Source organism: Rhinopithecus bieti, unplaced genomic scaffold (assembly GCF_001698545.2).
Source record: "Rhinopithecus bieti isolate Rb0 unplaced genomic scaffold, ASM169854v2 scaffold_35595, whole genome shotgun sequence".
Classification (NCBI taxonomy): Eukaryota; Metazoa; Chordata; class Mammalia; order Primates; family Cercopithecidae; genus Rhinopithecus; species Rhinopithecus bieti.
In genome coordinates this window covers 158,329-181,546 of record NW_016815333.1, presented here as the reverse complement: position 1 = coordinate 181,546, position 23,218 = coordinate 158,329, and the positions used below count along the sequence as shown (strand labels likewise).

The window sequence follows — 23,218 nt, the reverse complement described above, 5'->3', positions numbered from 1 at the left end:
TAGAGCAAACTTAAGGGTTACCATGTTTAGAAGTTAAATTATTAGATCTGTAAGATTTTAGCTTCTTGAAAATGTTTACAAAGTACTAAAGAAGGCAATTATATGTACTAAATTTATAAATTCAGTGTAAAAAGTTGGGAAGTGTTTAATTAAGTCATGCTACAGATAAGACCAGATATTATTTAAAGGATCATGATTTCTAAAAGTTGCAAGATTTATGAATGTGATAAGATTTGTATACTAAATTTTAAAACATAATGGAGAACTACTACTTTGAATATATAAGTTAAAAACTTTTTATGTATATATTTTAAAGACTAGAATTAACTTCTGAATAGCCTTTCAATAATATAAAACCCACTCTGAAGGGCATGATAACTGAAGAGGAGTTACAGGGCTGGTTTTCTTCCAGCAAAAGTTTATGTTCATTAGGCAATTTATTGCTTCACTCCACAGAACTGGTTTCAACGTCGTTAATCTTTATTTAGGTCTGCGCCTCCCTCACCTTCTAGGAGATGGATTGTAGGTTTTGAAAGATGGAGATGAGAAGTAGCCTGGCTAGTCTACAAAAACCTCCCCCAAGTTTTTGGTTTAGTGGCTTGCTTCAATAGCCGTCATCCTGTCTGTATAACTTAGCAATTCTCAACCCTGACTGCTACGATCCCACGGACAACTTTGGGAAATTCTTATTTCCAGATCCCATCCAGTGCAACTAAACCAGAACTTTTTAGGGTAGGGCATAGGCATTTTGTTTTTAAGTTTCTGGGTGATTTTCCATACAGGCAGAGTTGAGAACCACTGGCACAAGGGTGTGAGCCTCACATGATCTGAAGGACCCAGGATCATTCTAGACCAGGGCTGTTCAATAGAGCTTTGGGCACTCATGGAAATGTGCTATAAATCTGTGCTGTCCAATATGGTAGTCACTACCTGGGTGTAGCTATGGACCAACTGAAATGTGGATAGTGTGACTGGGAAAATGAACTTTAAAATTTAAATTAATTCAAATTTAAATACACATAGTCACATGTTACTAGTGAGTACTGTATTGGACAGCACGGTTCTGGAGTTTTAGGCAATTTTAAATGATCTGAGTCTACTATTAAATAGGTGCTGAATGACTCTTTTTAATACTAGACCACACTAGCCCAAACTTACTACTTATGCCTCTTCAGGATACTTCATACCAGCTTCTTAAGAAGACCTCCATTGGTATGGAAGGATGGCTTGAAGCTTATAATCGCTTCTGAGGATAGAAAGGACATGGAATTTGCTGATTTTTTCCTCCCTCATTTAGGTTGGCAATTTGTTTCTTGAAAAATGAACGAACACCTTCAGAACTAAAAATTTCTGAAGTCTCATAGCTTAATAATGGAGCCACAAAGCAATTAAACTCTTGGAAATGGTCTTCCTCATTCTTTGGCATGTTGCAGTGTTTTTCAACTGGGGATTGTGACCTCTGTCTTGGAGGATGGAGAGTTTCCAGTGGATTGGAACAGTGGTCTGAGTTTCAGAGCTAAATATAGGTCACTGGCATGGCAGCTTCCTTTTCTCGGTCTCATGGATACTATGTCCTACTAGTGAATATGGGGCATTGGTGGTTGGTGGAATACAATCTTGAGAAGAACAGCAAAATGACACAGATTCAGGTCTTTCACCGATGGACCTTGATATTGAACAAAACTAAACTCTACTTTTACCTACTTTAAAAAAAAATCATTTGTAAAGTATGAGTGCTATTTTAAAAAGTTAAAAATACATTCATGAATCATTGGCAAATAAATTTTAAATGTGATATTAACACTAAAGTATAAGGAGAATCCTCCATGGCCAAGCGTGGTGGCTCATGACTGTAATCCCAGCGCTTTGGGAGGTCGAGCAGGTGGATCACCTGAGGTCAAGAGTTCGAGACCAGCCTGGCCAACATGGTGAAACCTCGTCTCTACTAAAAATACAAAAAAAAAAAAAAAAAAAAAAAATTAGCTGGGTGGGGTGGCGCTGTAGTCCCAGCTACTCAGGAAGGCTGAGGCAGGAGAACTGCTTGAAACTAGGAGGCAGAGGTTGCAGTGAGCCAAGATCGCACCACTGCACTTCAGCCTGGGCGGCAGAGGGAGACGCCATCTCAAAAAAAAAAAAAAAAAAAAAAGATGCCTCCTTCAAGTCTTTGCTCAGCTTTCACCTTTTCAATCAGCCTACCCTGACCATCCTATTTATTAATTTCTTTTGCCAACTATTAAATGACACCCTTTCAAAGTTTACAATCTATACTTCAAAGCCAAAATACTTATCATGGCAGACAGTATCTGATACTCTAGAGCAGTATTCTCAAATGTTGTTGCCTGGACCAACAGCATCTCATCATCTGGGAACTTAGAAATGACAATTCTCATGCCCCGCTACAGGCCAGTTGAACCTGTAACTCTTGTGGCGGGTGCCTGGCAATCTGTGTTTCAAGAAGCCCTCCAGGTGATTCTAGGGCACACCAATGTTTGAGATCCACTGATCTAGAGTACAACAAAACCCCTCAAAATGTCCCAGAGGTGAAAGCTTCCATATATGCCAAAGTTATGAAGACTGAAACATTTCAGTACATACAATTGGCCTTATACATTGTGAAATAGATGCCAATATTCCATCTGGACCTAATGTTATGAATCATAAATTTACCCACTTCAATAAGGCCTCACTGAATCTCTAGGCTTTGATCTTCTTTTCCCTGTAAAAATTTGTGTGAAAGAATTTCATGAGATGTTCCTGAAGAGAGGAGGTAATGTACAAGTACAAATGTATCGGACGCAAATTCAACATACAAAATTTCATCTGTATATGACTGATAAATCAGAAGGCCAATTACTCATTCTAGGAAAACATTGTTAGATTTACAAAGTAATAAATTAACCAGAGGATTCAACAGTAGTATCATAGAGCGCATTTAAAATACAAGTCAGGCTGGGCGCGGTGGCTGATGCCTGTAATCCCAGCACTTTGGGAGGCCGAGGCGGGTGATCACCTGAGATCAGGAGTTCAAGACCAGCCTGGCCAACATGGTAAAATACCATCTCTACTAAAAATACAAAAAAAATTAGCTGGGTGTGGTGGTGGGCGCCTGTAATCCCAGCTACTTGGGAGGCTGAGGCAGGAGAATCGCTTGAACCCAGGAGGCGAAGGTTGCAATGAGCTGAGATTGCGCCATTGCACTTCAGCCTGGGTGACAAGAACGAAACTCGGTCTAAATAAAATAAAATAAAATAACAGAGAACACCAATTTTACAAATATCTCATGTGATAGTAAAGAAGAGGAGGTAAGTACACAGGCTCTGATTTCAGACTTCCCAAGTTCAAACTCTAGCTTTTTCATTTCTGTGTAACATGGGCCTAGCCTCAGGGGTATAAACCTCTCTATGCCTCAGTTTCCTTGACAGCAAATGGGGTATAATAATTGCCCTATCTCCTAGTTTTGTGTGAGGATTTAATGAGATAGAGGTAGCATTTAGGCTAGAGACTGGAACATAGTAAACTCTAATCAAATGTTGTTTTTGTTATTTTTAAAATTAGCCCACGAGTGACATATCTGGTCACTGAGAAAACAGATACTAATGTTTTAATCATTGAAGAATGTTTATACAAAACAGTTCAAGTTTACACAAAGCAATTAAGTGCTAACCTTATTGAACTGTAAATATTCAGCAGGTGTTCACCCTTCTAAGCATCTTCCCTAGTTAAACCAATCCTGGTAATTTCAGTCCCCTTGTCAGTGACTGGTTTAGGTGTGAGCATGTCCTACAAACCTGGCCAATGAGCTCTAGGAAACATTGTGCTATGGGGCTTCTGAGAAAGGATTTCTTCCTTTACAACAAGATGAATAAAAGTAACTCTCCTCACTTTGGATATTTTAATATTAGGATATGATGCCTGGGTCAGCAGCAGCCACTTTGTGACTATGAGGACAGACATTGCTGATGTTATGGCAGCGTAAAAGGTTAAAGGAACTTAATAACATTGTTGAACCAAACCTAGAACTCACTACTGAAGCAAACTTAGAACTCACTTGCCACCTGATTACTCATTTAGTTGAAAAAATAAATATCTGTATTTTTTATGCCACTATCAGGAGGGTTCTATGTTAGTATGAAAGCAAACTAAATAATATATCACATCCAGCTACTATAGATTAATTGGCTGTATGACACAATAATCTGGTAACTTTATTCTTGAGATCATCTTAACCCACATAGAGATTCCTTAATAAATAGTTCCTTCTCCTCCAATTCATCTATATAGAAATAACATCAGTCTTACTTTCCTGCTCCATACCTGATATGTTTAACTAATTGACCATTAGCTAAGTGTCTAATTATATTATTTTCATAAATTAAAATATCTGTTTTATTTTAAATTTTCTGTTATATATACCATTAGAAATTATTACAGAAGGTTCTAAAATAAAAATTTTAGTTCTAATATAGTACTTCAATACTAATTTTATTTCCTTGCTTCATCTTTGCAGTTTATATTTACCTTGATGTTTATTTGATGATACTGTGAGCAAAATGTGAAAAATGAGGCCCTACCATGTTTAAAAAAATGTTTTCATCAAATAGATCCCACAGGGACATGCACAAAACTCCTACTACTAGAGTGATCCTCTCTTCATCTCTTTTCTCTAGCCAATATGTCAAAGTTTTATTTCTCATTTTGCAATAGGAATTTGTATTAGGCAACCATCTGTAGCATCTATTTGGGTTATATCTAAAGCTTAAGGGCTACATCCTCTCCCAGCCCCAATATGTGAATACTTGATGCCCGAATAATGGTCCTTCAATGGAAGAACACTTGTCAAATCCTATTTAAACAGATCTAAATTTAAAAAATATTTTTTTCCAAAAATATTTTTTGGCCTTCATTTGGGAACCTCACACATCTAAGACTTTAGATTTAAAGTATCTTTAGAACTCTGAACCACATTGGAGTGCAGACTCCATTACAGCAGGAATCCTTGTCTCTTTTGCTTAATATTGCATCCTAGCGTCTTTTCAGAATGATACCTAATAGATGGCGGAGGATCTAGAATAAACAAACCCCAAATAAAATAAAACAAATGTTGAACAAATCAAGTATAGAATCTGCTTTTATCTTTTTCATAAAAATATTTATAAAATTATACATCCGCTCTACTTTCCCTTTAGATTCTCCATTCGATAATCATTTTGGAAAGATCAAAAACAAAGTCCTAACACAAACACACGTTTTGTGTATCATTTTCCTCTTGTTTTCCTTTGCAAAACCATGCTAACACAAACACACGTTTTGTGTATCATTTTCCTCTTGTTTTCCTTTGCAAAACCATGCTGAGGATAGCAGTGTATCTGTATCGTCTTATGGAAAGTAGTAACACATCTAGCAAATAACAGAGGTAAATATGCACAAGAAGTGGGTAGAATTGGAAACAGACAATTTCAGGTTTATATTGTATGTGATTTCACAGGATAGAATTTTAATTTATATTTTCTTCTTTTAAAAAAATTCATTCCAAGGTAGATTAGATGAGCCCTGGCTAATATTTTTAGCATTTTATGTTTGGTTACCTTAACATCTCTAAATCTTTCTTCCCTTTGTTTCCTCACCCTACCATTACCTATTACCTAATGAGTTTGGCTAACCTGAAACTTCCTCAGTCTTTAACAATACTAATGAATGTAAGTTAATAAATTAGGAAATTGAATTGGGTCATTACATTGTCTTAATATAATTTTCAGTTTATTTGTTATTGATCGAGCTCCATAATTTCAAGTTCATTTTTCTGAGGTTTATTGTTTAGAGTTTGATTTACAGATCTCCATGTCTTTAGCATGATTTCTTTCTGCTTTCTGCAACCTGTTTTTTGGTTATTTCACTACTCATTAACCCCTCCCTCCATCAGAGGGATGGGCAGGATGAGAAAAATGATATGACAATATAGTAAATTTTGCTACTTGCTATTATCTGATAAAATTGGTGTGCAAGAAAGAAGTAAGTATGTAACTGTTGACTAAAATGACATTTTGGGATTTTTAAAAAATAATTTTTTTTTGTCCATGGTCTAGCAACTGTTACCATGAAAGACTGAGTTAGTTCTCTATCTACTAAATTTAATAAATAAAGGTTTTTAGTAAAGAAATTTGTTATAATTCTAATCACAATCACACCAAGCTCATGAACTAAATTTCTATAAAAATGTTATCAATTAAAAAAATTAATGTCCAAGGAATCAAGAGTTAAAATGAAGCTCAAGGTGGATTTTAAAATGGAGAATAATATAAAATAGTGAATTGTTTTTGTCTCATAGATTTCAACCTCCTTAAATACATAGTGATGTAAGAGTCATATATAAAATGTTATCTGTCATATAAATATATAGGAAGAATTTTTAAAAGTGAAGATTTAACTGTAATAGTTACTTCATAATCAATGATGTAATAGTCAATGATGTAGGAGAACAAAGAGCATTGCATAGCTACATATGGACTTCATAGCATCAGTTTGTTTTTAAAAGGGGGCTACATTATATACATATGTTTAGTTTTCAGAGATTAAATAAAATAAAAATTATCACCATTCTGAATAGCAGACTATTTTAGCAATACATGTGTTGGAAAGTATATTTTATTTGGTAGATCAACTTCAGAGAACTAAACTCTCCAGCATAACCAGAGGGTTAGATAATATATTTACACCTGCAGTATTTCATTCTATAAATAATCTATAATGTCAAAAACCAACTTTGATGGGGCATTTACATTTTACGAATAGCTAAAATGTTACAGTGAACATTTTCACATTTTTATAGCATAGTATAAACAAAATAAGGGCATAATACATAATTATTTTGAAGTTCAAGGAAAGGGATATGTAGATAGAGTATAGAGACACAAAATCAGAAATACTATTTTAGCCATTTTCACACATCCTTTTACTTCAACCTGTTAAATGATTAAAAAGTGAAATGAGCATTTACATATTTCAAAGTGGATAAACACACTAAATAATAATTCTTGACATGTTCACTCTTTCAAAAAATAATCTCTTCAATCTTATGGAAAAGTGGTCTAGTATACTATTTCAGTTGTTTTTATTTTATGTGGCAAAAAATATGTTTTAGGGTTCAGTTACTGATTTGTCCCACTTTCTTTTTGAACTAAGGGCACACTTACTATCTCCATAAACAACTAAAATATTTACAGAGACCAGTAAAACCTATGTCAGATCGTAACACATTTTTGTTCTTGGGAGGCTTTGGGCCTAAATCCCATGTTCTCTAATCAGATAACTCTCAATAAGAACAAAGATGAAAAAGATATAATCCTGCATTTAGATATGTGAACATCAAAATTTTTAAAGCTAAAAGCAACTGTGCACATATTCTTAAAAAATTATCTTATTCCAAAATATTTGTTATTTTTTAAACAAGGCTATCTGTAAATTCAGTTGAAGTATCATTTCGAAATGAAACAAATAATAATGTAGGAATTATTATATGACTATTTATTAGAAAAACCTCAGGAGAAACTTAGAATAGTTATTTAAGAAATCCCTAGGTTCAAAATGAAATTCAACTTTTACAATGTTGAAGGAACTAAAACTCAAATGTTTGGTTAAATTGAAAATACACCAACACATATAATTTTGTAATATAAGGAAAACGCAAAATGTTACTAAAAGGATAAATCGACAGCTTATTATTGAATAATTGTGATATAGAGATGATAAATCAGATCAGATAAAACAACTGCAAACTGCATGCCTGTCCCTGATGTTCCCTCGACTGCTTGTGACGACATGTCTGCTCTCACCATAGTTCACAGTTCACAGAAAACATTTAAATAACACAACTGAATATTTCCACTGACTAAAATGAACTTTCTTTAAGAAAATAAAGGGAGAAGAGAATAGATCAAATCTTGCCCCACCTCTTTTTTTTCTTCCTTTTTTCTTTTAGTGAAACTGACATAAATTGTTGAGGAGCACTACAGCGCCACCAACACAGATCAATGCAAAACAAAAAAGATCTCCCACCGTGTGCAAAAGAAAAAAAATTAGAAAATGCCAAAAATTACAAAATGTCTCCCAAATGTACCTTATTGGAGAAAAACAAGCAAGATCTGCAAAGATTATCTAATGAAGAGCTTCAAAGAAATAATATCGTAGACTACAAGTTGAGATCTGATCAGCAAATAAAAGATCCACTATTTAGTAACAGCCATAACTTAATATAAACCCGGTTATGTCAACCTCCACCTTCATTATACCAAGGGCAGCTTTTCTGTAGTTTGTATCCAAGTAATCTATCAAGAGAACCACAATAGGTCCATTTTAAAAAAACTGTATCCATAGTTTGCCTGCTGATAATTGAGTCCTGGACAAATTAGGTAAGACATAATTTTTATAAAGAGGATATGCACATATTTGGCATTGCCAACATTACTGGCACAAAACAAGTCCATCTTGAAATATCTGAGTTCCTCTGTAGTTCACAGTAATTAAAGTATAATTTATATTATAAACATTTAGCTTTAACAATGAAAAAAAACTATTTTTTTTCTCTTGGTAAAATTAACCAGGCAAGATTAGGTAGAACGTGCAGAGATCAAAGCTAAAGAAAAATACAAAGATTGGTTTTGTTAGAAGAAACACAATGAAAATCCTTTTTAGCCGGTGGCTCTTTCGAAGACTGAATGACATAAATGGTGAAAATTACAAACTTACCATTAGTGCAAGCAAAGAAGACGGCAGTTCTTGAAAAAAAATTGTAACAATATAGGCTGGATACTTGTGTCTCTAGAAACAACAGCCTCCAGGCAGCATACGGATCTTCCAACATCTTTAAAATGTTTGGTAAATAAAAAGTAATACTTTCTTCCATGATCGGCAGCCGAATGGGGTGGCTTCCCCCAGGATCTATGGGCGTTTGGGAGAAATCGGAGAAATATCCACAGAAGATTAAAAGCAGAGGAGGCAGCACAGCCAGAAGACTCTGGGGTTAACAACTTTGCGATGGCAAGCAGGCGAGCGCTGATTGGCTGGGAGGGCAGTGTCCCTACAGTCTGCACTATCCCCCGCTGCCCCCGCCTCCTGCAGCTCGGAAAAAAATGCAGTGTGTGTGCCATTTTACACTGGGCTTTTAAAAGCACAGCCACCCAAATGACAAAAGTCTAAGCTCGCTATTAAGTGACACTGCAAGACAATAGCACCCACGGCTGCCTGTGAGCTCGGGGGAATGCCCCTTTTAACATCTGAAGGAACACTCTGGCTTCTTGGATGTGGGGTTTTTTGTTTGTTTGTTTTTGTTTTTGCTTTTTTAAAACAGCATTATCATGTTTTTCTTGAGCAAATTGTTGCTCCTTTCCAAAGCGTCGATAGATCCTCCGCATGCAAACCTGGCCATGTAAAAACTATGTCCATCAAAATATTTTTTCAATTTGATCTCATGAGGGTAGACCTAGAGAAGCCAGTCATCCTGGAACAAAATTCATGACTCCTTTAGCTCCGAGATCTCTAATTCCTTGGGAAAAAAATATGTAATTTCTTATTCACAGTAACTACCATGTGTGCAAAAAGTAAAATAAAATAATGAATTTAGCGGTTAAATGAAAACAATAGGCATATTCCCGCCCCTCCCCGCCCCCCTTAAAATTGTTTCAAAAACCTTTACCGGCTGGCAGAATTCTACCACTCTGCCTTACAAACAAAATGGCTGTGGTACTGAGTTTTTTAGGATCCTCCCACTGTGCCTCCTCCTGGCCTCCAGGAAGTGGTAAAAATCCAAAATAAATACAGTACTGAAAGTACACCATTGAGTCTGAATTCGGGGGAAGCCTTTGGTAAGAGGGTCTTAGAATTGTGCTGGTCATTATTAGTTTTTTAAAATTGTTTTGAAAAGAACATCAATCACTAGAGATTTACTTGACTGTAATTTGAACTTCCTGCTTTACATATTTATAAGGTCTTTCACCTATCTTGGCAGGCTTTCAAATTAAGTGGGCTGGGAAATTTGATGCTCGGTCTCTAGTTGTGAGCTGAGTCAGGTATTTGGTGTTTGCAACTGGGCTTTTAAATAAAGACAAAGTCTAAGACTTTAAAAAAATGAACGTTAAACCGACGCAAGACTATGCTTGCTAATGTAAAGTCAGAAAAGTCGACAAAGATCTTAGTGTGTTAAATACTGCATACATGTGTTAACATAGTCAGTAAAAATTCTTTGCCCACTAAATTTTCTAATGAGTCAAGGAGACAACAGGGTTTAAAGGAACTGGATTAAGAAAGGAGTGGGTAATGATCTACATTCTTCACAATCTCTTCCCCCTCCACACACACCACACACATACACACACACATGCACATATGCACACACATACACATACATGTATATACACACACGTTGGTCTGGTATCCCTGCCTGGCATTTAATAGGTAACATTCTTAGAAAGATGTAGCTAGGGTGACTATGAATTTATCGTCTAACACAGGATACTTTGAGAGTAAAAAGGGCTAATTACAGGACAGCTGGAATAAACAGAGCCTGTCCATGATAAGCTAGGACATAGAACTCACTATGTTTTTAGTGAGACTTCCTTGAACTTTAACTAGACAGGTCACCTACTGCCATGGGGCCTTGGCCAATTTAGATAGCATTTGAGCTAGACCCCTCTCTGGGCTGCATCTCCTGCCTTTGTTCTACTGTCAAGTGAAGTAGACAATCTGAGTAGACTTGGGGTCAGATATATTTAATGAACAGCCAGGGTAAAGAAAATACCTAGATATGCACATCCATAGGTGTATACACCTTCAGATACTTTATTATCTGTAGATTAGGATGTTCTGTGCACTTTGTAAGATACACATACTTCTGATTACATGCTTTCCTATGGGATAATTTTCTTTGGAGTTTTTGAGACCGTCTTCATGATTTACACAATTCGAGGGATTTTTGGGTTTTGTTTTGGTAAAGATAATTTGTAGAATGAAATGTTTTGGGGCAGATTATCATAGAAATGCATAAGATAAATAATTCTTTTACTGTTTATTCAAACAGTTCTTGAGAACTTAAAATGTGCCAGGCATGATGCTTGGTGCTATGTATATATTAGTGAACAAGTAAATAGTTTATTTCCTCCTTCATGGAGTTCACAATCTAGTGGAGAGACAGATAAATAGCAGGTGAACAAATACAGTTGATCCTTGAAGTATGTGGGGGTTGGGGTGCCAGTCCTCCATGCTGTCAAATATTCTGTGTAACTTTTAACTTCCCCCAAACTGAACTAGTAATAACCTACTATTGACCTTACCAATAACATAAACAGTCAATTAACACACATTTTGTGTGTCGTATGTACTCTATATTGAATTTGTACAATAAGGTAAACTAGAGAAAAGAAAATGTTACTAAGAAAGTATAAGGAAGAGAAAATATATTTACTATTCATTAAGCAGAAGTGGATCATCATAAAGATCTTTATTTCTCATTGTCCTCACATTGAGTATCTGAAGAGGAGAAAGAAGAAGGGGGTTTGGTCTTCCTGTCTCAGGAGTGGCAGGGGTGGCAGAGGTGGAGGAGGTGGAAGGGGAAGCAGGAGAGGCAGGAATACTCTGTGTAACTTTTATTGAAACAAAATCTGTGTATAAGTGGACCTGTATAGCTCAAACCTGTGTTGTTCAAAGGTCAAGTGTATATTATTGCACATTATTCTAAGTGCTATTAAAAAACCAAACAGGGCCGGGTGCGGTGGCTCACGCCTATAATCCCAGCACTTTGGGAGCCTGAGGCAGGTGAATCACTTGAGGTCAGGAGTTTGAGACCACCTGGCCAACATGGTGAAACCCTGTCTCTACTAAAAATACAAAAATTAGCTGGGCGTGGTGGTGGGTGCCTGCAATCCCAGCTACTCGGGAGGCTGAGGCAGGAGAATCACTTGAACCCAGGAAGTGGAGGTTGCAGTAAGCCGAGATCACACTACTTCACTCCAGCCTGGGTGACAGAGTGAGACTCCGTCTCAAAAAACAAACAAACAAACAAACAAAAAAACAAACAGTGCAGTGTTAGAGAATAACAGAGAGGGAATAAATAAACAAGGTGGTAAGGAAGTTGTCTCTAAAGGAGTGAGGCTTAAGCTAGGCTTGAAGGATGACAAGGAGACACATTTGAAAAATATCAGAGAAGTCACAGTCTTGGAAGAGGCTATAGCATGTGCAAAGGCCCTGAGGCAGAATGAAGCTTGGCACATTCCAGGAAGGGAAATGACGCCAGTGTGGTTTTAGCACATCAAGAAATGCATCAGATGAAGTCAGAAATGTAGACTGGAGAGAGATCCTGCAGAGGTTTGTAGGCCACAGAAATGAATTCTGTGTTTAAGACAGAGAAAGTTGGACTTCCAGATTTTAGAGGTTTTGATAATGATAAGGTCCAGAGAAGGCAGAGAGAAAAAAAACCCTCAATGCAAATTTTGAATTTACATAGCTACATTACAGGGTTTTGGTATTATACTTTTAAAAATCCATAATTTCACGCACATACTTACAGCCATTGATTATGACTCAGTTCATAAATAAATATGAATAAGACACAAATCATACATAGTACAAACAAAATGAAAAGGAGGAATTCAGGCAACGAATTGCCTCAGTTTTCTCTAATGGTGCTGATTTTGATATTTTGATTCAAAAAATACTACATTTTATATCAGTTGAACAGTGCTCACCTTTTTTTTTTTTTTTTTTTTTAAACAAATGAGGCTAGGAACAGTGGCTCACACCTGTAATCCCAGCACTTTGGGAGGCTGAGGTGGGTGGATCATCTGAAGTCAGGATTTCAAGACCAGCCTGGTCAACATGATGAAACCCCATCTCTACTAAAAATACAAAAATTAGCCGGGTGTGGTGGTGGGCACCTGTAATCTCAGTTACTCAGGAGGCTGAGGCAGGAGAAACACTTGAACCCAGGAGGCAGGGGTTGCAGTGAGCCAAGACTGCACCACTGCACTCCAGCCTGGGCGACAGAATGAGACTCTATCTCAAAAAAAGAAAAAAAAAGAAGAAAAAAGAAAAACAAAAACAAAAAACAAAATAAAACAAATGAAGCAAAACATTATTAAAGTGAGAACTTAACATGATCAGATTTGAAAAGTTATCCTTTTTCAATTTAGTAACTGGTTGTTAGCAAACCAAAATCCTACAAGCACATGGGCAGAAATAACATGTTCAGTTTCTTAGATCTAAGACTTAAAAAAATTACAAAAGGAGTTAGGTCAAATCAATGATGTGTAATCCGTTGAATGAGCTTTGATATTAACAGGAATCTCCAAACAAATCAAATCGTGAACTAATTGGGTAGTGTAGTTTGTAAAATCTTTACCTCACAGGACTGGAGGTGGAGATAGATCTGTTTTGGAATTTGGATTAATTTTCTGAGTTAAAAAAAAATAGTATCATGCAGCACGCTATAATCAAAGGCCGTAATATTTTTGTGCTAAATATTACAATCACATTAAATGGAGTAAAGACTATAAGAAGCCCCACATCATTTTGGGTCAACTTTTTTTTTTTTTTGACAGAATCTCACTCTGTCACCCACGCTGGAGTGCAGTGGCATGATCATGGCTCACTGTAGGCTCGACCTCCCAGGCTCAGGTGATCCTCTCACCTCAGCCTCCTGAGTAGCTGGGACTACAGGTGTGCCACCACGCCTGGTTAATTTTTGTATTTTTTGTAAAGATGAGGTTTCCGCATGTTGCCTGGGCTGGTCTTGAACTCTTGGGCTTAAGTGATCTGCCCACCTCAGCCTCAGAAAGTGCTAGGATTACAGGTATGAGCCACCGCGCCTGGCATCAGGTCAGCTTTTGCCACCAAAGAGGATACTGCAATTTGCAAAAAAAACTTTCAGTTTTCAAAAGTTTTGGGGATTCATAACTGTGGATTTAAAATTATGGAGTTATAGATTTTTGTTGCATTCAGATAGTTAAAATATTATTCTTAGTTTAAATCAGAACTCACAATCCTAATGATTAGAAACAGTTACCATTTGTAAATAGTCAGATTTCCATTTGTGGGCCCTAATAAATGAATGCATACAATATTATTAAATTTTGTGCAGTCTTGTGCAAATGCTATTAATTTTACTCTTTATGATTTCCCTATATTTTCCCTCTTAAGAATAGTGAAAAGTTTTACATTTTTTTGCAATCAAATTTTGAAGCACTGCTTCAGCCAAGATCTTAAAAGTGTTTATTTCAGAACTCATTATCTGTTGTGGCATGATTTTAGATTGCTTTGATCCACTGCAATCTAAAATCATGCAACATGGCATTTTCAAGAAAGGTCATTCACGCGAGTAGTTTGTGGCCACTGGTGTGGCCGAGACTACTCATTAACTAACCAACATCCCTCCTCTCTTTCTTATTCATAAAATCCCATTTTATTTTGGGTGTGCCACCCAAAACTGTTTTGCATGACACTGTTTTAACCAGTGAGATGTAAGCAGAAGCCGTTGGTTGGGCTTCCAAGAAAGCATTTATAGGAGGCTGACTCAGTGGCTGCTGCCTTGTGCTTCTTACCTTTGCCCTTCTTCAGGCTTGGAGGATGGTCACCACACCTGGGTAGAGTCCGGTGCTCCATTGTGTCAACCAAAGGGAGCTCTTTAGTGCTATGGGTAGTTCAACAGAAAGAAGAAAGCCGGGTTCTGTGGAGCTTTCACACCAGCCACTGAGGGGCCTGCTTCTAGATCTGCTTTTACAAGAGAGAAAAGAAAACAGCTACTTCATTTAAACCTTTGTTATTTATTTTATTTTATTTTATTTTGTTTTATTTTATTTTATTTTATTTTATTTTTGAGACAGAGTCTCCCTCTGTCACCCAGGCTGGAGAGCAATGGTGCGATCTTGGCTCCTTGCAACCTCCAGCTCCTGGGTTTAAGTGATTCTCATGCCTCAGTCTCTTGAATAGCTGGGATTACAGGTGCGCTTCACCACGCCCAGCTCATTTTTTTTGTATTTTTAGTAGAGACAGGATTTCACCCTGTTGGTCAGGCTGGTCTCAAACTCCCGACCTCAAGTGATCTACCCGCCTTGGCCTCCCAAAGTGCTAGGATTACAGGCATGAGTCACTGCACCCAGCCTATTGATTCAGGGGGCACGTGTCCATGTTTGTTACATGGGCATATTGCATAATAATGGAGATCGGGCTTCTAGTGTACCCATCGCCCAAACAGTGAACATTGTACCCAGTAGGTAATTTTTCAACCCTCACCTGCATTCCAGTCTCCAGTGTTTTGGAGTTCCCAGTGTCTATTACGTCCATCTTTTTAAGCCCATACGTATCCATTATTTAGCTCCACTTGTAAGTGAGAATATGAGGTATTTGATGTTCTGAGTTTGTTCACTTAGGATAATGGCCTCCAGTTCCATCCATGTTGCTGCAAAGGACATGATTTTGTCTTTTTTATGGCTGCATAGTATTCCATGCAAATCTTTCTTTTATGAGCCTATTCACAACTAAATGCAATTTCTAATAAAATTAGTGCGAGTAATCTTCAAAGCATTTTATCTGTAAAAATCAGCTACTTTTAAGCTGCTGTGTAGTATTAGACTGAAAGCAAGGACAAGGGGCCCTTTTGGGTTGCAAGAAACCTTCTGTCTTTATCTGGGTTGCAGTTACATATACATGAAATATGTATATATGTATCACATATGTACACATGTCGCATATGTAAAAAGTTTGAACTGTACATCAAGATTAGTACACCAAATATGTTTTATTATATGTATGCTATCCTTTAAAGAAAGCTATTTTTTATTATTTTATTTATTTATTTATTTTTGAGACAGGTTCTTGCTCTGTCACCCAGGCTGGAGTGCAGTGGCATGATCTTGGCTCACTGCAACCTCCGCCTCCTGGGCTCAAGTGATCCTCTTGTTTCAGCCTCCCCGGGTGGCTGGGACCACAGGCACATGCCACCACACCCCGCTAATTTTTGTATTTTTGGTAGAGATGGGGTTTCACCATGTTGCCCAGGTTGGTTTCAAACTTCTGGGCTCAGGTGATATTCTGGCATAGACCTCCTAGAGCACTAAGATTACATGTGTGAGCCACCATGCCTAGCTAAAGAAAACTATTTTAATATATTACAGACAGTGATGGCATCTGATAATTTGAATATAGACATTGTTTAAAAAGCTGGACAGATATTATTCATTTAAAAAATATATTAATAATCTTTTTTTTATTTTTATTTTTGAGACAGAGTATCCCTTTGTTGCCCAGGCTGGAGTGCAGTGGCGCAATCTTGACTCACTGCAACCTTCGCTTCTTGGGTTCAAGCAATTCTCCTGCCTCGGCCTCCTGAGTAGCTGGGATTATGTGTGCCACCACACCCAGCTAATTTTGTATTTTTAGTAGAGACGGGGTTTCACCATGTTGGCCAGGCTGGTCTCAAACTCCTGACCTCAAGTGATCTGCCCATCTTGGCCTCCCAATGTGCTGGGATTATAGTTATGAGCCACAGCATCTGGGCCTCGATAATCTTTTTATTCTAAGTGCTCCTATTATGTGGAATACCTAAGACAGCCACCTATTTCTACCACAAAAAATATGTTTCCCTGTAATCATGTTGCAGACACTCAATGGTATCAAATTGCATATTCCATCAGTGTTCACTCTCTCAATATTCTTAATACACACACACACACACAATTTTTTTTTTTTTTTTGAGACAGAGTCTTGCTATATTGTGCAAGCTGGCCTCAAACTCCTGGCCTCAAGTAATCCTCCCACCTCAGCCTCCCAACTATGTAGGACTACTACACCCAGCTCCATGTTCTTATTTTACGGCAATATCTATGCCTTCATCAGCAGCAGCCATCTGACTTCATTTATGAGCCCTACATCTTGAGTGACCTTAGCCCTTAATCAAATTTCTCATTTGTACATGGCTTATCAGAATTCTAGGCTCTATGGTAACTGAACTGTAGTAGAGCTAGTGGATATGAAGTGGTTAAACAGCAAAACTCTAGGTTGAGGTTTTCTTGTAATATGATACAGGAAGTACCATAGTAAAAGCACCAGGGAGAATGTTTCGTCTAGTATTCAATTAAAGTTATGCATTTTGCTCCTAAAAAAAAAAAAAACTATACTGAACTCCTTCTCCTGGCTGTTCCTACCCCATTCCTATGTCCCAGTGTAGGGTAGAGATGAGAAAACTCATACACTGGCAAAAACCATACTGTTTAAAATGTCAGCATTGCACGGAGTTATGAGGTGAAAGGAAAACTGGAATAGCTATAGCAATAGAAACACAGTTGGTAAAGCCTTTCACTTAAAGTATAAACCTTGAGCAATTACAGAAAGGGAGACAGAATTTTCTGTAAGAGATCATTAAAGCTGCCATACAAGAAAGGCCATTTACTGTTATGGAATATAAATCATTATTGGAGCAAAAAGAGAGTCAGCAAATAATTCAGGCCCAGGATGAAAAAGGAAGAGGAGTTTAATCGAATCAAATCATAAACAACTTTCCTAGCTATGTCTAGCTAAAGGTTCTTATAATTCCTTACTACAGGGAGTGGGGAGAGGGACTTGACATTAATAACAGAATCCATGCAGGTGGTTTATTATGTTCTTAATATTTAGCCAGTTATTATTAATGAATCCTATTGTCTTTGTACTGTATTGCATTAAAATAACACTTTGGGCATTGTTTTCCGCTATATTTTGAGACTGAATAGCCCTAAACTGACAATTGCAATAGAAATTCAGGTGCTTAGAGTAGGTGGTGCAGAGAAGCAGCACCTATTTTCTGTCTGGCTGAGTTAACACCATACAGGACCTCACACTGGGAGCATGGGGCCTTTACGTTGTCAGTAAGGTTAACTAGTAAAAGACAGGCAGTTCTTGCAAAGCTGGATTGCCAGTGTGAAGATTCACTTCAACTCTTTTTTTTTTGAGATGGAGTCTCCCTGTGTTGCCCAGGCTGGAATGCAATAGTGCAATCACAGCTCACTGCAACCTCCACCTCCTGGGTTCAAGTGATTCTCCTGTCAGCCTCCTGAGTAGATGGGATTACTGGCATGCACCACCATGCCTGGCTAGTTTTTGCATTTTTAGTAGAGACAGGGTTTCACCATGTTGGCCAAGCTGGTCTCGAACTCCTGACCTCAAATGATCTGCCTGCCTCGGCCTCCCAAAGTGTTGGGATTACAGGCTAGAGCCACCATGCCCGGCTACTTCAACTCTTTAACCATTGAAAAAAGCAGTATTTAATGTATCTGTGATGTAAATACATAGATTTATAACCAGTCAACTATTATCTAATGTCAAATTAAGATTTCAGGTTTTCATACGGATAAAAATAACTATAGTCTAAATGACCTTTATTCATGTATTGTGTATGATTCTCTTCTATTGTATTCATTTTTTTTTTTACCAGATGGTAAAAGTAATATAAAAGTAATATACACTCATTACTGGCCATTCGGAAAATGTGTAGCAAAGAGTATCCCAACCACTTGTAGTCCTCTTTCTCTGGATCTCTTTACAGTGTCTTTTCCTGTACTTCTTTTTGTGTTGGCAAACTTTCAGAATAAAGGGTGCCAAGTCAGCAATCCCTATTATATAACTGAACAAGTATATATAATAGCACTCACAAAAATAACTCACACAAGAGTGATTACATAATTAACACTATTGCACCTTACTTTGATAAAGGGCAGAGATTTTGCAAGAAGCATTAGAAAACTGTCTCCCCTCTATAATTCTAAATGTTTTATAAAATCATAGCACATGTATAGGCTACTTAAAATGAGATGGTAAGATTGCTTTTTGGCTTTGGGTCATTTACCAAGTGATGTGGTTTGTCTGTGTCTCCACCCAAATCTCATCTTGAATTGTAGCTCCCACAATTTCCACGTGTCGTGGGAGGGACCTGGTGGGAAGTAATTGAATCAGGGGGGCCGGTCTTTCCCATGCTGTTCTGCGATAGTGAATAAGTCTCATGAGATCTGATAGTTTTATAAGGGGGAGTTTCCCCGCACAAGCTTTGTATTGTCTGCTGCCATGTAAGACGTGCCTTTCCCCTTCCACCATGATTGTGAGACCTCCCCAGCCACGTGAAACTGTGAATCCATTAGACTTCTTTTTCTTTATAAATTACCCAGTTGCAGGTATGTCTTTATCAGCAGTGTGAAAATGAACGGATACACCAAAATCATCTGAGTTGAATGAATAGTGTTTTGGGGGGTGAATATTGAATTGAGGGTAATGCTGGAGCATGAAACACTTGGAAAACAGGGAAAGATCACCAATGGGCAAAACCAAAGATGTGGGAATCCCAGGGAATGAGGAAGAGGAGGTATTGAAGGAGGAGAGGTGGAGCATAAAATAATATGGGATCGTGCCATAGACAGTGTGATCATACAACTTATAGTAAAATCTACGACATTTTCAAGAGTGAAAATGGCACGATTAATAATTGTACTGGCTGAGTATGGTGGCTCACACCTGTAATCCTAGCACCCTGGGAGGCCAAGGCAGGCACATCACTTAAGGTAAGGAGTTAAGCCTGGCCAACATGGTGAAACCCCGTCTCTACTAAAAATACAAAAATTAGCCAGGCATGGTGGTGTGTGCCTACAGTCCCAGCTGCTTGGGAGGCTGAGGCAGGAGAATCACTTGAACCTGGGAGGCAGAGGATGCAGTGAGCTGAGATCGCACCATTGTACTCCAGCCTGGGCGACAATAATGAGACTCTGTCTCAAGAAAATAAATTAATAATAACTGTACTGAGATAACAGGTTGGAAAATCAGGAAAACATGCTCACTTGTCATACATATGATTGCTTTAAATACAGGGAAAATCAGGAAATATGATCACTTTAGATACACTTAAAAAAAAAAAAAAACAACCCTATCACCCCAGGGGCAGCCATCTGTTTGCTACCTTCACCATGTGCATGATCACCTCTTGACCTGACCACCCTTGATTTTTGACTTGCCATCATTGGCCTCATTGCTTCTCACTAGCAAAAGGAAATTCTAGTTGAACACTGTTTATCTTCACTAGGAGTTTCTTAAAGAGATTACTTATCCAGGAGTTGGTGTAAAATGTCCATGAGAACCTGATCAGGTTTCCGACATCCTGAGAGCGAGTTAGCCTCCCTCTATTTTAGGGTCCAGGCTTCACTCTCAGCACTGTTCATAAACATATGTGTTAAGGGTGCTTTATTTTGAGGAAATTTTAAGTCAGAAGCTGACACGTTGGACTCTGTCTTGGCCTCTCAGTTGCAATATATTCAGTGTCATCACGGAAGTCTTAAAATGTAATTTTCACTAACAGATATCTTAAACCGTGTGCACTGTCAACTCAATTTTGCTGTGTCTGTTGTACGTATTTGGAAAACCAATGCATCAAACCTCAATTTGCAAACCATAATTTGAGGGAGTATTTACAAGGAGACAGGCCGAATTCTTTTCTTGTTTGAACCAATCCTGAAGCAGTGCTTCTGGGTCAGCTTTCACCCTGGGAAGTCCAGGCTGAGCTGTTTGTTCAGAGCTACAGCCCTTTAGGGTTTGGGACTCTGAGCCGAACATGACGCTGGGAATTTGCTGTTGGCAAAAGAACCCTTACAAAAAAGCCTTCTACCCTTCCAAGGTTTCCCAAGCCAGCATATGGAACTCGGTACCATCAGAACAGATTTACTGTCGCCAAATCTCTCCTTACCGTTCCTCTCCCCAGTAGTCAGTATCAAAATAGGACACAAACCAGCTGAACTCCCTACTTCAGGATACCTGGAAGAGCCCTAGGTACGTGGTAGGAAGGGATGGAACCTCAGAAGAATACAGGTGGTGCTTACAGATTTTTTGCTCTTCCTAGAAGGAGGGGATACTCCAGTGGTTCTTCTTCGGCAGAGTCTGGAATCGGGTTGCCCATCAAATTACAGAGATGCAGTCGGGTTGCCTGCCTTCTTAAGAGTACTCTGTGGTGGGAGTTCTCAAACTAGAGACAGGCAGTTCTTCAAACTAGAGACACTGATGTTTATGAACTCTCTGTGGATGTTTTTTTTTTTTTTTTTTTTTTTTTTCTTTTTTGACTGGGTCTTGCTTTATTGCCCAGGCTGGAGTACAGTGGCACAATTACAGCTCGCTGCAGTTTCAAACTTCTGGGCTCAAGTGATCCTCCCACCTCAGCCTTCTGAGTAGCTGGGACTACTCAGCACGCCAACCTAAGTTTATTACATTTTTGTAGAGGTGGGGTTTCTCTATGTTGCCCAGACTGGTCTTAAACTCCCAGCTTCAAGAAATCCTCCTGCCTTGGCCTTCCAAAGTGCTGGGATTACAGGCGTGAGCTACTGAACTTGGCCTTCTCTATGAGAATTTTACATTTCATTTCAATGTAACTTAAAAAACAATATAAGCAGCCCCTGGATCATCTAGGTAGCCTCTCTGTAGCCAAGTTTTATTCTGCAATTTTAGTCTTGTGTTTGTGTTTGTAATTGAGTTAGAAGCGAGCAATTCTATTTTAATCAGAGAGCTAATGAGAAAAGAACAAAAGCTGACTTAATATGTAAATGATACATTTATACCAAGGGAAGGCCACATATCACAACAAGCTGTATAAACAAATGGTTTCCAGTAATCTGAATGAAAAAAAGTGATGGGAAATTGTCATCTCACAGGACCTGTTAATAACCTGACATTAATAATGCTATCAAATTCATGCTACAACCGGTGATGAGAAAACAATATGGCATGTCACGTAAAATTAATACCTTTCACTTATTAGTTTTCTTGCTAGGCTTATATTTAATTTATAGGTTGGCAGCTTTTATAGTTACAGAGGGCTATAAGCATATGTCATTTATACCTTGTTGTATTTGTACACCAGGATGGTCTCGGGGGCCAGATTTCCTGGATATCAATCTTAGCACCATCACCTACTAGCTGAGTAAACTTGGGAATGTTACTTAAGCCCTTTGTACCCAGATTTCTTCATTGGAATGAAAATAATTATAGTACCTACTATTATTGTGGGTAGTAATTGAATACATGTAAATTATTAGAACAGTGCCTGGGAATACTGAGTATTCCTATAGTAAAAATGATTTAGCTCAGTAATTTATTTTATTTACTTATTTGGTTTTTTACTTTTTAATGTTTATAGATACATAGTAGGTGTGTATATTTATGGGGTACCTGAGATGTTTTGATACAAGCATGCAATGCATAATTATCACATCATGGAAAACTGGATCCTTTGTGTTACAAACAATCCAATTATATCATTCTAGTTATTTAAAAATGTATAATTAAATTATTATTGATTATAGTCACCCTGTTGTGCTATCAAATACTAGGTCTTATCCATTTTTATATATATCTTTTGTACCCATTAACCATCCTCACCTGTCCCCAACCTCCACTATCCTTCCCAGCCTCTGGTAACTATCCTTGTATTCTCTATCTCCATGAGTTCCATTGTTTTGATTTTTAGATCCCACAAATAAATGAAAACATGCAATGGTTGTCTTTCTGTCCCTGGCTTATTTCACTTAACATAATGACCTCCAATTCCATCCCTGTTGTTGCAAATGACAGGATCTCAGCCTTTTTTATGGCTGAATAATACTCCGTTGTGTATATGTACCACATTTTCTTTATCCATTCATCTGTTGCTGGACACTTAGGTTGCTTCCAAATCTTGGCTATTCTGAACAGTGCTGCAACAAACATGGGAGTGCAGGTATCTCTCTGAAAGACTGATTTCCTTTCTTTTGGGTATATACCCAGCAATGGAATTGCTGGATCATATGGTAGCTCTATTTTTAGTTTTTTGAGAAACCTCCAAACTGTTCTTCATAATGACTGTACTAGTTTACATTCCTACCAACAGTGTACAAAGGTTTCTTTTTAGCTCAGTAATTTAAATGAAGGTCCAAACATATGATAAGCCTGCTCTATTGAGTAAATTAAGGTATATAAAATAATAAGTAACATTTACACAGTACATCAATTTTATGAAATACTTTTTCATATATGTTATTCATTTAATTCTCTACGTCTACCCTGAAAGGTAGATAATATTTTGTTGTTTTAAAGATCGGATAATTGAGGTGATATACCCTGAAACAACATAGTTTTACCACCAGCATTTGGTGTTTTTTTTCTCCTTATGGATAAGGAATGAATATTTTGTAACTGAACA

At 37.7% G+C, this 23,218-nt stretch overlaps 1 protein-coding gene and 1 long non-coding RNA gene across 3 annotated transcripts in view; one reads left to right on the top strand and one right to left on the bottom strand.

The window, feature by feature from the left end:
* Positions 1–4,693, top strand: part of LOC108515928 (uncharacterized) — a 29,683-nt gene extending 24,990 nt beyond the window's left edge. The window contains exon 2 of the long non-coding RNA XR_001881676.1: positions 4,508–4,693. This is a non-coding gene — a long non-coding RNA (uncharacterized LOC108515928). The remainder of the gene's footprint in view (positions 1–4,507) is intronic.
* Positions 1–9,050, bottom strand: part of EPC1 (enhancer of polycomb 1) — a 115,217-nt gene extending 106,167 nt beyond the window's left edge. For both annotated transcript variants that reach the window (XM_017853107.1, XM_017853108.1), the window contains exon 1: positions 8,743–9,050. In XM_017853107.1, coding sequence (XP_017708596.1) covers positions 8,743–8,745 — 3 coding nt within the window. In that variant the 5' untranslated portion in view covers positions 8,746–9,050. The remainder of the gene's footprint in view (positions 1–8,742) is intronic.
* Between the last annotated feature and the right edge of the window lie 14,168 nt (positions 9,051–23,218).